The sequence below is a fragment of the Hetaerina americana genome, unplaced genomic scaffold (assembly GCF_022747635.1).
Source record: "Hetaerina americana unplaced genomic scaffold, ioHetAmer1.1.p SCAF_1, whole genome shotgun sequence".
Classification (NCBI taxonomy): Eukaryota; Metazoa; Arthropoda; class Insecta; order Odonata; family Calopterygidae; genus Hetaerina; species Hetaerina americana.
In genome coordinates, this window is record NW_027286069.1 from 59,044,189 (window position 1) to 59,061,307 (window position 17,119).

General features: G+C 38.7%; 2 protein-coding genes across 2 annotated transcripts in view; one reads left to right on the forward strand and one right to left on the reverse strand.

Moving 5' to 3' along the window:
- Positions 1–370: 370 nt before the first annotated feature.
- On the reverse strand, positions 371–16,247 carry LOC139692076 (proton-coupled zinc antiporter SLC30A2-like). Its single transcript, XM_071590111.1, has 7 exons — positions 15,691–16,247; positions 15,175–15,336; positions 6,183–6,345; positions 5,939–6,092; positions 4,585–4,801; positions 3,616–3,862; positions 371–976 (listed from the first exon to the last, which is right to left on the reverse strand). The coding sequence occupies exons 1-7, from the start codon at positions 16,039–16,041 to the stop codon at positions 831–833; spliced, it is 1,440 nt and encodes a 479-aa protein (XP_071446212.1). The 5' UTR covers positions 16,042–16,247; the 3' UTR covers positions 371–830.
- A 475-nt stretch (positions 16,248–16,722) lies between these two features.
- LOC139692087 (zinc transporter ZIP6-like) overlaps positions 16,723–17,119 on the forward strand; it is a 76,150-nt gene continuing 75,753 nt past the window's right edge. The window contains exon 1 of the mRNA XM_071590122.1: positions 16,723–16,945. The gene's annotated coding sequence lies outside the window, so the exon portion shown is untranslated. The remainder of the gene's footprint in view (positions 16,946–17,119) is intronic.

Genomic DNA, 17,119 nt, shown 5'->3' on the forward strand with positions numbered 1-17,119 from the left:
TTCAGTGATGAGCACGCAGGGTGGCCATTTCCTTGAACTTATCTCAGTCTATACGTCATTCGGAGAACCCATGCTTAAATAGAAAAAACAGCCTACAAAAATGCTAAAATTTACCATTAAATTTTGCTATGAATTAGAATTACCTTCTTTCATGCTATATCTATATTTACTTTGTATCCTGGTTAGTGCATTTTCCTGTCCATCACATTGTTTTTATGCATCCTGCAAGAACATACTAACCAAGTTCCACCATAAAAGGATATGCATGATGATCTTCTGAAATACACACATGTATTTCCTATGTATTTACTTCCAAAATTGGATGCCACTTCATGAGATGAATAAACTAAATTAAATGAGATAAAAAACTAACACTGTGCTATACAGTAAATACCTTCTTCCAGTTATGTCATCCATGGTTTGCAATATCTACTTCATGGCATACTGACTGCATTGTAATATGCATCTCAAGACCTTAGAGGAGGGAATTTTTGAGATTTACACAAAGATACATCCTGAAATGGCAATGAAACATTAAGAAAATACAAAACCATGGTGGAAATACCAAGAAAACTGCAAAAACAACTGCTGTGAAAGTCACATTAGTTAATCTACATGGGAATAACGGCCCACATTATTGCTTTCTATAAAAATCACAGATTCATATTACTTGTCGAACTAAGCGCTATATGACCACTAACAGGACTTCGGCTGAAATAGCCAAATCATACTTTTCCTTCTCCCTATATTATAATCCACCATATAAAGAACCATTATTCAGTGTAGCATATAACTGCTAGATAGAGGTTTCACTTTAGTCCTTAATTCTTTTAAGGAGGATTTTGGCAATCCAAACAATTTAGCATTATTGCAGGGTGAAATTTCTCCACTTGAATGGTACTTGACTGGATATCAAACTTGTGATGAAGAAGTCTCTGAGCATGCAAAAGAACTTGCTCAGGATCAGCAGATGAATCTACAGAGAAAAAAATAAAAGAACAATATTATTTTTAACACCTGCTTCCCTACAGTATGTGAAAAATATAAAAAGGTAGCAAAAATATATTCCACTGAAGTATTCCACAAATAAGGATTCTGAACTCTGAATATTTGTCAAGAACATATTTAAAGTTTTTAAACAATCGATTACTGATATTAAAATTTTGGAAATAAAAAGGACATAATTCCATTCTCCAAGTTAGGTGTAAAAATCAACATTGATTGTATCTTAAAAATGTTGTATTCTGGTGAGACCTTCCAAGATACACAGGGATCCTAACTTCTACAGAATCATATGAAATACAAGGGGTAGTCAAAACTATTCCCTGTATATATATATATGCATAATGTGATTCTGTATGCCTGCACCAAAACTCCTTCTCTGGTCAGAAATAGGGATGACACCAGGGATAAGGATAATTTTTATGACCATTGTGGAGTAGCAGTACTACAAAAAAACTCCAGAAGTTTCAAAAAAACTGCTCTTTAATAAATTCCAAAGAAACTGCGGGAGATGCCGCAACAGTAACTTTTAACGGAGTCATCCGCTAATGTGCATTTCAATGCAACTATTTCAGAGCGTAAAAATCATTCGCCTTGACTGGGACAAAATTTCAGAGTTTAAGAGGACGCCTCGGTAGCTTAAGTGGCTAAAGCACTCGACCGGATATTGAGGGATCTGGGTTCGTGTCCCAGTCAAGGCGAATGATTTTTACGCTCTGAAATAGTTGCTCTTTAATCAACTTCCTCAAGAGCTAAAACAAATACTTTCCCAAGAAAATAAATTCAAAAAAATATTAATAGACTTCTTTGTAAATAATGTTTTTTATAGTGTCCAAGGATACATAGAACGAGCCAATGCAGGAAAATCTGTTTTTTTAAATCTTTAATACCCATCATTATGCAATTCAAGTCCATCCATACGTGTATAAATTTGTATATACGTAAATCTAATGCACCTGTAAATTTGATTGAATCTTTAACTAAGCCCATACAATTATATATTGTTCTATGGTGAACAAATCTCTGTCTAGTTTGAAAGGTTCTTGGGATCACCACCACATGTAAGTACTAGCACAACAAGTTTCCCACTTGATAATAGCTAATCCTTTATGAGTAAAATGAGATCAGTGCTCTGGGAAGAGGTCTATGGGGTGGATGGCTCTCTGTTGTTGTTCCCGTGTTGTGATTACCGAAGACTGAAAAAATAGAGACTCGAGCAATGATTAAATAGTTTGTAAAGAAAGGTATGAAAGCAAAGAAAATCCATGCCAACTTTCAGAACTCTCTAGGGGACTCTGCTCCTTCATATTCAGCTGTTGCCAAGGGGACAAATGAGTTCAAAATTGGTGAGGACAGATTGGATGATGACCCACATAATGATCGGCCACTACCCCAGAAATTATTTGATAAGTGCATAAAATGGTCATGGAGGATCGCCACCTGAAAGTGCGATAAATCGCTGAAGCTGTAGGGATGTCATCTGAATGGGCATATCTCATTTTAACAGTGGAATTGGATACGAGAAAATTATCTGCAAGATGTGTTCCGCGACTCTTGATGCAGGATCACAAATGCATCGCAATGGAAATTTCTGAATAATATTCGTCCCATTTTAAGAGCAACCAACAAGATTTTCTTTGCTGGTTAGTGACTACAGATGAAACTTGGGTCACTACTATAACCCAGAGACAAAAGAGCAGTCAAAGTGGTGGAAACATGGTGATTCACTACCACCAAAGAGAGAAAAGGCAATACAGTCGGTCGGAAAGGCTATGGCTTCAGTTTTCTGGGATGCAAAAGGGATCCTGCAGATGGATTATATTCCCACTGGTCAAATAATTACTGGAAAATACTATGCTAACCTCTTGTACCAACTAGAGCAAAAAATACACAAAAAATGGCCACGTTTGGCAAGGAAAAAGATAATCTTTCATCGATACAATACATGCCTGTACCCAAGTGTTGTTGCCATGGCAAAAATATGTGAACTAAGATACGAATTGCTGCCACAGCTGCCTTATTTGCCTGACTTGGCTCTATCAAATTTCCATCTATTTCCCAGGCTAGAAATTTTTCTCAGTGGATGGAAATTCTCTTCAAACAAAGAACTAATAGCTGAAGTAGACAGGCATTTTGCAGGCCCAAAGCAATCTATCAATCTAAGCAATTAGTTTCATAGTAGCAGTTTTGAGGGGAGGCGACCGACAGCTAAGGTCATTTGCGCCATAGGGGATTTGCGCCATGTTTATTTGTGTATATTGGTGCTGATTCCACATCTTGTTGGTTTCACACTAAAATCGCCCTCGAATTAGTTTCATGTTGAGGCTATAATTATACAGTGTCTGTCCTCAATGAGAATTAATAACCACAGTGAATTTAATGGAATTCTGAGTAGGGCGATTTGATTTTGAAAAATAAATTATTTTTATTGATATGAAAGATTCCAAAACTTATTTGCTTGGGGTGAACAAATGTTTCTCACAATTGATATTTTAATATGCAAATTTGTAGATAAAACCTTTAAACTTTTGATGCTCTGCTTATTTCATTAGGGCACTGATAGCTAGAAATACTTCACAGAAACCCAAGAGAAAAAAAAATCCATGTACTAACCTATTGCTAAATGAACAGCAAGTGCATTATGACTCAGTGTGAGAGACCACAGATGTAAGCCATGTATTGCTTGCACCCCTGGAACTCCAGAAAGCAGGGCTGTACGAAGTGATGTATGATCAGGCCCATGCCTGGGCCAGCCCTCCATCAACACATGTACTGCATCACGGACCACAGGAGCTGTTGTTAAAATAACCAATGCCGAAAATATAAAAGTGCAAATTGGATCGGCAAGCTTGGCACTGGGCTGTAAAAAAATAAATAAAATATTATCATTAAAGGCATATCAAGACTAATTTTATAGTCACCGACATCCAAACCTCTCAATTTAAACTCTTAGTTCCCAATTCTTACTCTAGTGCCATGTGTGAAATTTTTTTTTACATATTTATTATTATTTTTTTTTTACATAGCTACACCAAAGCTTTGTGATTTTTCAGGTACCAGGGAAACCTTCCTGGGAAACCATAACCGGCACAGGGAAAGGAACAGGCCCCCCTACCCTGATGTGTGAATTTCACACGCCATCGGGCTTAGCACTGGGGGAACTCTACAATCACCTACCAAACCGACCTTCGGATTGATTACTGTGTTCATGGTTTATATATATAAACACAGTAATCAACCCGAAGGTCGGTTTAGTGGGTGATGGTGGAGTTCACCCAGTACTAAGCCCTATGCAGCGTGTGAAATTCACACATCAGGGTAGGGGGGGGCCAGTTCCTTTCCCTGTTCCGGTTATGGTTTCCCAGGAAGATCTGAATCGTATATTGCTACTGTACACCAATTCTTGGGAAAATTGAATTATGATTATCTAATAATTCTGAAGTATTCACACAAATCCAATGACATTTATGCCTTTGCACATTTTCTGCATCCAAATAGCAAGCTACTCATCTTGAAGCCATAATTATCCATCAATAACGATACCAAAAAATTGAAAGTATTCATTTTCAAGGAATAACTTACATATGCCTTGATGACAACTGCAGAGATAAAGACACCAACACTTAAAATTAAATCTCCCAGCACATGAATAATGGCTGCTCTTAAATTAATATTCCTAGGCCTTGTTTGACGAGATTCCAATGAGTCCTCTAACTCCAGAGAAGATGAATATGAATGGTGTGAATGGCCATGAAGATGCCTTACATTGCAGCATCCAGCATGAAGCACTACACCCATTCTAAAACAAAATATAATGATGCTAAATTAATAAATTATAATACACTTGAAATGTGCTTAATACAGGCATTTAACAAAAAATATTATTACAACAATCAGTCATTTCTCTATCAATAAACTTTTGAGCCACATACTGAATGAAAAATATAAGTTGCTTGAAATTAGTACTTGAATTATAAGATGCCATCTGATTTTTTTCTTTGCTCAAATAAATCAAAGCGAAGGAAACTTTGACAACCAAATCTTGGCCCAACTCTCAAATATTAATACATGTAAATGAAAAAGAAACACTTTGTTCCAATCCACCACTTTAAAGTGGTGGATTGGAACAAAGTGTTTCTTTTTCATTTATTAAAATGAACTTCCACAAAGTTGAGGCTGAAACTATTGAAATAATTAATACGTGTTATGGAAATCATCTAAACTATGAAAAGTAAAGAGCATTACTCATAAGTCACTGAGAACAATAATAGACTTTAATGACAAATAGTGTCACACTTGGGAGTGCCAATATTTGTCTAACGAGTGCCTTTCCTAGTAAGTAAACACCAGAGTGTGTGAACAGATGATAGATCAGTTGACCTATATTCATCCTTCAACATCAAATTATTAAACTGTTTCCATGAGTAAAAAATGGGAGTAAATTACCTATAGTACTGTACCATTTTATGATCAATATACAAATAATCCATTAATCCTAAAACTCTTCTCCCTAAACCAAATAAACGCATTTAATTTATTACTAATTAACAGAGAATCTTTTAATAATTCAGTCATTGGAACAAAAACCCTTTTTATACACTACCAATATTTATACAGAATGTTAATGATATTGATGCAGCAATTGATAACAAAAGCATGAGGATGCTTAAATAATACTCTAATAAAGAAAAAATTCAATACATCCATAGACCAAAACTCACAGAAAGCAGAAAAAAAGCACTGCACTTCTCTCATGACACTATAAAAACCCTCCCTTTAGTCACTATACATACATAGACTGGAACTATAAAAACCATATTAACACATTTCCTTTTCCACCTCTTTAACAGCTCCAAGCTCTGTGTCTTCAAAGTATCTTATTCAGATTTTAAACAACTCAATTAGAGCAATGAAATAATTTTTGTTGAGTACTTACGCAATATTGATTATTATTCCAAGAGCAGAAACAATCATCATCGTGTCAGCTTCTATTTCAAAGTCCTGATGCTTGATGCGCACCACAGCAAGGAACACACAGATTCCAGTCAACACCCATATTATAGAAATGCTGACTAAGGCACCTAGTACCTCTATCAAATTTAAAAAAATCATAAGTTAGTTTGGTTGAATTGTAGAGCATAATTGAGTATTACTAAAATTAAAAATTCAGGCCAACTTACCAGCTCGATGATATCCAAAAGATAGTTGCTTAGTTGGAGGACAGTGGCTCAACCAAATAGCAAATAAACTTACAACAAAACCTACAAAGTCAGACAATAAATGGGCTGCATCTGTCATTACAGCCAAGCTTCCAGCAAGGTAACCTCCAACCACTTCGGTAACCTAGAAAACCAGTTTAGTTCTAAATGGATACATAATAAATTGCCACAATATACATATGTACAACACATGCCCAATCCATAAGCACATGTGCAATTGATATACATTTACTTACCATAGCTAGATATCCATCAACACATTTACATGGACATGTAGGATATATATTTGACTTCCATTGGTATATCAATCGTGAAATGCAATTAACATACTCAGACGATATAATTGTAATTAATGGAAATTCTTTGCATAGCTTTGTAAACTTAAATTGATTTTAAATTCACTGCCGTCTCAAATTAAATTCTGAATCAAACAGGCTTCACTATGGCAAGGATATTCATGGCACACATACCCCATGCCCAAAGCTTAAATGCATTTTATGTATCATTTATATCAAATGGCCTATTTAGGAAGTTAAATGTATTGACAAGTGTACATCATGCTTGGATATTAGGACAAACAAATATCCACTACACTCACATTGTATGAAATCTGTAGATTCATAGGATATCATGATATATCCATTGTACACCAGATGGACCAGAGCTGTATCAGAATATGAGCTCACATGAATGTATATTTCATGGATTATGTGAGATATCATGCATAAATATAACTTTCATAGGATTCAATCCTTTTCGTGGTGGCCTCACCATTACCTAGCATCATTAATTTCGGAAGATGAAATTAATATAAAATGTAAATATCCCCACGACTGATTCATGGTGGCATTTCAAAATGTCACGTTCCATCTCTTACTGCCCCTCACAATCTTTGTGCCTCAATATTGGGTTCCATTGGTTGTTTTTTTACTTCAATAGTTTCTTTTCAGTGAACTACTGGGTCCCAAATGCATTCAATAATTTGCTTCCTGTCAGTAACTAAGCTGGTTTTTGGTATCACCCACTCTTCATTAGGGCTATTCCATGTACAAGCAACCAAAAATAATAAATTTTAAACTCAATATTGCCGATCTAAATATAACTTACAGCTCTGAAAATATGTGAGGGAAAATGATTTCTAGGGATCGCGATGGTGCAGGGGATAATGTACTGGCTTCCCGCCCAAAGGGCCCGGGTTCAAATCCCGGCGGTGTTGAATATTTTTCAGAGGTATCTCGATCCCTACTTAAGGTGCTTTGTGGAGGGCACTTTGATTGAGTCCACCGTCCGTCGGATGGGACGTTAAACTGCGGACCCCTCGGCGCCTTTCATAAAAAGTAGGCTAATGCCAACGCCGGGTTTCTCTTCACCCTTTATCCTTTCCTATCCATCCCCTATGGCGCAAATGACCTCAGCTGTCGGTTTTCTCCCCTAAATACTACTACTAAAATGATTTCTATTTCTTTAATGCATCATTTTTGATCTACAACTGAAGAAAAAATAAAAAGTCAAATCATTTTTAATTTCTTCTCATGTGGTCCCGCATTACATCAAGGACGAAATTTAAATCTCTTGAAATGGGCTTTCATATGATACATGGTAAGAGAGGATTACGTGCAGTTAAATTTCTAAAGAAGTCATACATTTTTAATTCCAAAAAGTAGTTTTTTATCCAAAAAATAATTGTGTGCAACTGACCCGCTTCAACTTATCTCGAAAATATAAAATGGGCTATTAATGGAACCACATAAAAACCCAATTAAAAAAACCATAAATGCAGCAGAAAAAAGACTCCAGGAAAAATCAGAAAAAATTAGGAACCACTTTCTCTTATGACACCTTCAGAATTGAGTTTGGTCAAGATTGGCGGTGAAGTTGTGATATTGGTTCATTTGATGTGGAATGGCACACATGATTTCTTCATTTAGTAAATTTTAATTTTTTTTAATATGCCCAAATTTTTAATTATGATAATTTATGATATTTTCCACATTTTGAAGAGAAAATATTGACAAGGTTTACATGAATCATAACAAAGATGAAAAGTTTCGTAGTTTTCCACTTGATAACTTTTATCATTGGGAGGAAAATTGTGCAAGTTTTCATCTATGTTATTATGGAATAGTTCCACCACATCATACCTGGATCTGTAATTTATTTTACATGAATTATTTCCTGTAGAGGCTAGTGTTCTTGCTTCTACATATGATATGAAGTAAATGTTAAGCTAATGTTTTTTTGTGGTTAAATAAAAAAACAAGGAATATGTCTGTGCATTGATATACATAATAACCTAACATGTTCATTTAAACATGAATAAAATAGGATTTAACCAATTATTCACGATTATAATAAAAAATTATTCCAACCATAGACATTAAAAATGACAGTATAATTTACTATCAGTTCATAATTTAAGTAACAAAAGAAAGGACAATGTTTTATTCCATAGCTGTTAGTAGTACTCGAGGCGGATTCAAAATATAAAGTCAATAAGTTAATAAATTACACTTCACCTCTGCTGTTCAATGCATATGTGGAGGAAATGAGTAAAGAGACATGGGAAGAACCGGCGAAAGGAATTCAAGTAGGTGAGGAATTCATAAAATCAGTTTGGTTTCCCAATGACCAAGCTTAGTTTTTCAGTCAGCCAAGGGATGCAGGTATTGCACAGTGAATTGGAAATTTAGTGCATTAGATATGGGATGAGAGTTAATGTAAATAAAACAACGGTAGGGTGCTTTTCCAGAAAGAGAAAGGCTAAGTTAAACATTACAACAGGAGGGCAAATACTAGAGCAGATGGCATAGTTTACACATCTCGAAAGTGTTTTGAATCAAAATGGTCAAAGTAGTGAGGATGTTAAGGAGAAGAATTGCAATAGGCAAAGCTTTCACAAGCAGAAGAGAATTGATGACATGGACGTTGAATTAGGATGCTAAGAAAAGGCTTGTTAAAAATTTGATATGGATATGGTTATGTACGTCATGGACAATTGGTCATTGAAGCAGGATGATAGAAGTAGATTGGTGCCTTTAAAATGCGGGTGTGAAGAAGGATAGAGAAGATTAAGAGGATGGAAAGGAAAACAAATCGAGAGGTTCTAGGTATGGTTGGGGAGGAGATGGGATTGCTGGAAGAAATCCTAGTAAGACAGAAAAAATGGATGAAAAGCATATTAATTGACAATGGGATAATGAACACTTTGATAGAGTGGAAAATGTTATGCTAACAAGGAAGGGGCAGGAATAAAATAGGGATGCTGGACGGAATGAAGGGAGGAAGGAAGTACGTAGAGAGTAAGTGTATAGAGAGATAAGGGGAAACTGTCTTACAGTAGGATGGATGTGTTTTGTTAGAAGAGATGAGAAATATTTGATTGTTGTGACTGTCCAAAACCTACCTAAACCGGTGGATTACCTATAATAATAGCTTACGTGTTCTGGTATAGACACATTTTGATGAGGCAACTAATTCCAGTCCATGGAACGATAAGCTAGGCCATTTGAATTATGGGGATTGAGAAGGTTACGACTCATTTCCCTATGAAAGAGTGAGAAATACTAACTAATTTAAAAATTTTGGTACGCTAAAAAGAAATCAATCACAGTACACCATGCCCTATTTCCCCAAGCAAAATGCATGAATAGAAGCCAAATGGAATGGGACCCAACTTTTGTTGATGGTGAGAGACAGTTCCCTAAGGATCTACAAAAGGGGCAAATTATCTGTTCTGTACTTGACTTCGACAGATGTCTGACAACCACCAAACTCATTCAATCAAATTCAGCCCAAATCTGATATGCAGAGAATGACTTGAGTAAATTAAGGTTGTTTGGGTCCAGGCCATAGGTTGAAAAAACTGCAAATGCTAAACATATTGATTCCTGAGCAAAACGTGTGATTGTGGAAGGATCCTTTTTTCTGATGTTTTTTATCTTGAAAATAAGAGTGTTATATCTATGAACAAATCTTATGGGAATTCTAAAAGAACAACATATGATGACCTCAAAAAACATTTCATTTAAGTGGTTAAATAGGCCATTTTAATTGAATGTGATAGCTCAGAACACATAACAGTTTCAGGTTTAACTTTATGGAATTCCTTCAAAATGAGGGAAAAAGAAACAACACTTCCATGATAAAGATTTAAAATTTCAAGACTATGACCTGATGATGATGCGCAGTATCAAAACCATGGTCGTGAAATATTAAATCTTTATTGTGGACAGGTAAAGTTTCTTTTTACCCGCATAAGCTCAGAACACATTATCATAAACACAGTAATCAACCCTAAGTTCGGTTTGGCAGATAATACTAAGTACTAAGCTGAACGGCAGGTGAAATTCAAACATCATAGTAGGGGGGCCAGTTCCTTTCCCTGTGCCGGTTATGGTTTCCCAGGAAGATTTGGTGCCTAAAAAATCACATAACTTGGTTGGAGCTGCAGGTGCCCAGAAAGGCTTGCCTCGGAATCAATCCTGAGCCCTCTGGTCAGTAGTCCAATGATCTATCCCTGGACTACCACAACCCACATTATACCAGACAAAATCACAAACTTTAATCAGAAAAAATACTCAAAGCAGAGGGGAAAACATGCGGTATCATGAAATTGCTCATCTGTAATCATGTGCGAGTATTATTCGTGAAGGATTCTCGGGTCTTCCACCGGGTCAAGGGTTCCATATTGGCCGACGTTTCGATGCCCGACTCGTGCATCGTCTTCAGGGTTGATGGCTGCCATTCCGTATTTGGCCGTCTTATATACCTGAGCTCCCGCCTCAGGTGACCTGTGATTGGCCCGAGGAGGGGGGACCTCCTGATTGGTCGCCGGGCAGTTGTGGTCTGTTCCTTCCTTTCTTTACTTGGTTTAGCACTGGTTTCCATGCATTGCTGAGGGAATAGCCGGAATCCCTATTGAAATTATGTCCTGCCATTTTAATTTCAATTGATTCTTTGACTATTCGGTCCCAGTAACCACCGGCGCGGGCAAGTACCTTCGTCTCATTGAAATTGATGGAATGATCCATTGCGATGCTGTGTTCGGCGATGGCTGATTTTTCCAATTGTCCCAGGCGAAGGTTTCTTTTATGTTCTTTTAATCTTGTCTCAATGGTCCGCCCCGTCTCTCCGATGTAGACATCTCCGCAGGCACACGGGACTTGGTATATGCCTGGGGTCTTTAGGCCGATAGGGTCCTTTGCTCTGACGAGCAAATTTCTAATTTTTCCCGGTGGTTTGTGGATAGCCTCGATGTTGTGCCTCGCCAGTATCCTGGATATTTTACCTGAGATCGAGGCGACGTACGGCAGGCAGGCCCTTGCTATCGGTTTTTCTTTTTCCTCCTTCATCGTGCGTGGTAGCGGGTTGAAGGCCTTTCTCTTGAGATGCCGCGATGAAGAAGCCAGTCCTACTTTTGCCGTTGTTCGGTCCGCCGTGAGAACTCCGGCAGCCGAACGAATTTTGAAACGCACCGGGCTTGCCCTGGTTCGTGAACGCATACACGAGAAACGACGAGCCCTTGATTGGAACGCCAAGGAATTGAAATCGCTGCATCTCCAACTCGCAGCGAAACTCTCTCCAATGGATTGGGACTACATCGACCGTGCGACCACTGCCAATGGTGAATTACTTCTGAGGAAGGATTCAGAGAGGCAGAAGAAGAAATTCGCCAGACTAAACAGCACCAAGGCGATCAGAACGCCACTGGACCGGAGCAGAACTGTCATTAATCTGACTGACACCGAGTTGGACGAACCTACCTTTTCCGTTCTCTCCAAAGGACTGAACTTCGCACCGGCCCCTCGGTCCATTCCTTACACTGACTTCATTGGAGGAATTGAACAGGCGGTCCGGAAGCTTCCCAGCGAAGCAGCAGAAGAAGTTAGAAATGAAGTCACCATGGTCCTAAAAAGGGCCTTGCCGCCCAAATCAAACACCTCCAAGGAGGAACGGGAAGCACTCCAAGCTTTGCGGAGGAAGACGGACATCATGGTGTTACCCGCGGACAAGGGAAACGCCACTGTCATCATGAAATAGGAGGAATACCATAGTAAAATACGTGAAGTCCTCTCAGATACAGCCTACGTAAGGTTGTCCCGTGACCCCACGGATGCCATCATGAGAAAGACCAGCGAACTCTTAAAGAAGGCCGAGATTCCTGCCGAAATCACTAAGCACCTGAGGCCACAAGCACCAGCCCCCCCGAGATTATACGGCTTACCGAAGATCCACAAAACTGGGGCACCTCTGCGACCAATTGTGAGTGCCATCAGCTCACCTACCTATAATCTTGCGAAGCACCTCACCAGTGTTCTGTCGCCACATGTGGGCTGCTGCGAGCATCACCTAAGAAACTGCAGATTTTGTAAAAATCTTGGATGAAATCCGTCTGGAGGAAAGGGATATCCTGGTGAGTTTGGACGTGGTATCCCTTTTCACACGGGTCCCCCTGACTGACACTCTACGCCTCCTGGAAGCCAAGTTCGACGCTACCACGGTGATGCTTTTCCGCCATGTCTTGACCTCCACCTACTTCCTCTACGATGGGCAGTACTTTGAACAAGCGGATGGAGTGGCAATGGGATCACCACTCTCCCCTGCCATAGCCAACTTCTTCATGGAAGACTTCGAAGAAAAGGCACTACTATCAGCCCCGCTCCGCCCGAAATATTTCTTCCGGTACGTCGATGACACATTCGTGATTTGGCCACATGGGAACGATACACTGAACGAATTCCTGGCGCATATGAATCGCCAGCATCCCAACATTTCCTTTACCATGGAATTGGAAATTGACGGCAAACTCCCGTTCCTCGATATCCTGGTTCAACGAAAGAGTGATGGCACACTCGGACATGGGGTGTATCGTAAGCCGACGCACACTGGGCTGTACCTCAACGGTAAGAGCCACCACCACCCAACCCAAAGGCGAGCAGTGTTGAATACACTCTTCCAACGAGCCAGGGACATCGCTGACAAGAATAGTTTGTCGGAGGAGATTAAACATCTCAAAACCACCTTTCGCCAAAATGGATATAGCGGACGCAAAATCTCTCTGGCCCTAAAAAGGGCCTTCAACCTGCTACCACGCACGATGAAGGAGGAAAAAGAAAAACCGATAGCAAGGGCCTGCCTGCCGTACGTCGCCTCGATCTCAGGTAAAATATCCAGGATACTGGCGAGGCACAACATCGAGGCTATCCACAAACCACCGGGAAAAATTAGAAATTTGCTCGTCAGAGCAAAGGACCCTATCGGCCTAAAGACCCCAGGCATATACCAAGTCCCGTGTGCCTGCGGAGATGTCTACATCGGAGAGACGGGGCGGACCATTGAGACAAGATTAAAAGAACATAAAAGAAACCTTCGCCTGGGACAATTGGAAAAATCAGCCATCGCCGAACACAGCATCGCAATGGATCATTCCATCAATTTCAATGAGACGAAGGTACTTGCCCGCGCCGGTGGTTACTGGGACCGAATAGTCAAAGAATCAATTGAAATTAAAATGGCAGGACATAATTTCAATAGGGATTCCGGCTATTCCCTCAGCAATGCATGGAAACCAGTGCTAAACCAAGTAAAGAAAGGAAGGAACAGACCACAACTGCCCGGCGACCAATCAGGAGGTCCCCCCTCCTCGGGCCAATCACAGGTCACCTGAGGCGGGAGCTCAGGTATATAAGATGGCCAAATACGGAATGGCAGCCATCAACCCTGAAGACGATGCACGAGTCGGGCATCGAAACGTCGGCCAATATGGAACCCTTGACCCGGTGGAAGACCCGAGAATCCTTCACGAATCAAATACGCCGGGAAAGCACCAGATCTTACTGCGAGTATTATATTTTTAACCTTGAAACACTTCAAAACCTATTATTATTACACTTTTTTACGTTGATTATATTAATTTAAGTTACTGATAATAAACATGTAAAATTGTACTCCGATGCTGTAAACTACATATTTTGTTCTCGCATATTGGGACTGTGCACTTTGTTTTCAAAATTGATGAAGGATGCCAAATGTATTGATAGAAAGACTCTAAATGCATGATAACCTTGACAACAATACCCTATTCGTCTCTGTTACATATTAGGATAAAAAAGAAACTTTACCCGTCCACAATAAAGATTTAATATTTCACGACCATGGTTGAGATGCTGCACATCATCATCATCTCTTACATATGTTGTCCCATGTATACCATCAAGGACATTTTAACCAAAATGTTACTATACAATATGGCATTTTCATTTGGTTCCTCACATTAGTTTAAAACAAGGTTTTTGCACCTGTTCCCTGACACCTGCAGGAGATAAATTGCCACATGGGGCAAACCACCTCCTCAGTACCCTGAGCTAAAGTTAGTTTTAACCGAAATACCTTCCCATACAATAAAAATATCTCCATATCATACAGCAGCCTTGATTTTGAGTATTTATATCATGATCATTGATGGTTTTCACTGCGGTGATAAAATGAAGGAAGACGATCAAGAGGAAAAATTAAAATTCAACTGAAAATATTACACCTGGAGTTCCATTTCTCAAAGTTACAAGTCTACAAGTATATTCACTTGAAACTTGTACAGACACTTTTGAAAAACGGGCCACTAAGTATGCATGTTTTCATAAATGGAAAGAGATTTAAAAACTCGGATTGAGCATGGAATATATGATTTCCAAGATCAGAATGCCAAGATTAGTTAGAAAGGGTCATAGGGTTAGTTAGCAAAAAGAATTTTAGGAGAGCTTGAATCAAGTCATGCTGCAGCCTGTTCCAATGGTATTGTGAGTTAAAAGAGCAAACCATTCACATACTGTAGCATAATATTTCCATGAGGGTTTTCTTCTGGCATTGATGCAAGCAAAAAAGAACCTTCGTTTTCTTACTTACTTCACAGGGAAACGTTACTATTTTTCCTTCCCTGTAATTTTCTTTGACTTACCATAAATACAAGGCACATTATGCTGGCAGCCAGAAGTGATTTCCATGTCGATTCTCTTCGTTCTGGAGTGATATTCCAGTGACAATGGTTAGTTAACTCTGAGTTTTCTTCGCCTTGATCTAGTCCAGCTCCTCCTCTTACGGATCCATTAACATAACCATCCTTAAAATAAATTTTCCCATACGTATGTACTGTAAGCATTATTATGACCTACATATAATTAACTAAACAGTATATTTGTAACAATGCTGGAAAAATACATACTGACACACATACGAGTGGGGAGGGGGTATTTTAATAATCTTAACGGGAAAATACAAACAAAATACTCGTGTTTCCTACAGTAATTAAGTATCTGTATATAAGTGGCTCCAACAGGATTGATTTGAACTCCCTCAACGTAGTAATGGAAGAACAATCATGCATTCTCAAACTTAAAATAAATTTCATCGCGACACTGTGTGAAATACTAATACATGCGATAAAAACAGATTCTTTTAAACCAAAAGTACTTACGACATTTGATAACAGAGGCACATCAGATCCGTCAGAATTAATTACAAGCTGAGGTTGATACGAGGTATTCAAAGTAGTGACTCCACAGCTACATACTTTATTTCCCCTGGTTGACTCCCCAACCCAACGCGAAGAGGGACTCCTCATACCTGAATTATAGTCAATAAAATGTGCGCCAGAACTTGGGAAAGTCCGACATTGAACACAAAATGTAGCAGGCTCGTCCTCATCCTCAAGTATGGGTAAAGATGGATTATTCACATTGTCAAACATTATATGATCTTCCACTGCCCCTTTGACTAGTTCCATATGCCTATCACAGACGTTTACATCTTCATAAAAATTGGCCATACCAACAAGTTGATATTCCCATTAATGCTGAATAGGTTAATACATAAACAAAAGGATGGAAAGACGGACACACTGTGTATTATTTGTCATCGTGAAGCAAAAAATAAATAACGCTGTCCCTAATCAAAATTAAGATTAAATAGTGCTCCATTATATGTATACATTTTGCAACCTGTTACGACGTTTCAACTACTGGTACAATCGCACGAAAGAGGTACACACGATAGGCACTGTACATACGTCACATCCGTTACTAACAAAACATTCCGAGGATCCCCCTTCTCTTGTTTATCTTAGTTGTAAGCGATAGTCTTGTTTTTTTATGATTTATAATGAACTCTTCATATTCCCTGTTTTGCAAAATCAGATATAATCATTTTCAAGTTCATTGAACAGGAAAATGTAAGGTTATATTCAGTCCTTGAAAATATGGGAATATTGTATCGATATACTGTGAGTTATTGGAGTGGGAAAATGAAGATTTTATAAAAGTAGAATATTCATTGAAATCGAGCGAATGAAACTTTGAACAATACGTTAACAATTCCTTCTTAATTCATTTATTCCTTTGTGCTCACAAATAGTTCCATTTCCTTTTAACCTGTGCTGCCACCTGGCATACAAGTACCTAAATCGGTTTTAGTCCGTCAGGTGCTGCCTTACTTAGAGAAAAATTTAACTATTAGTGGTTCAATAATAGGACACGCTCTGCCCGACCCGTCCGATAACTCAGACGCGATAACACAACCACACAACCAATCCCTCAAATTTACTCGAGCAGACATCGTGCAGCAACGCATGCATGCTATCACCCGCCATATTACTTGTAGTGGTTGCACACGGCCCGAACCTGCCGACAACATCCGCGGGATATTTGGAAGTCAAAGCTCCATATAAGTCCAGGGTAAGGTTATTATGTTACTTTTTCTTGTTTTAAATTGAATTGCAATACTCTAATGGAGTTTATTGCTCTCCTTTAACAATGTTGACAATTTAAGCGGCATATTGTTTGCAAAGGTTCTATTAATTATGAGTAAATTAGATTAAATAGATTAAGATGTAGACCACGGCCCGTATG

Excerpts from the sequence above, each read along its gene's own strand:
- LOC139692076 (XM_071590111.1), bottom strand. The coding sequence starts at position 16,041 with ATGGCCAATTTTTATGAAGATGTAAACGTCTGTGATAGGCATATGGAA. Across the intron at positions 15,337-15,690 it reads TGCCTCTGTTATCAAATGTC|GATGGTTATGTTAATGGATC; the intron begins GTAAGTACTTTT and ends ATTTATTTTAAG. Across the intron at positions 977-3,615 it reads TGCTGTTCATTTAGCAATAG|ATTCATCTGCTGATCCTGAG; the intron begins GTTAGTACATGG and ends TTTTCTCTGTAG.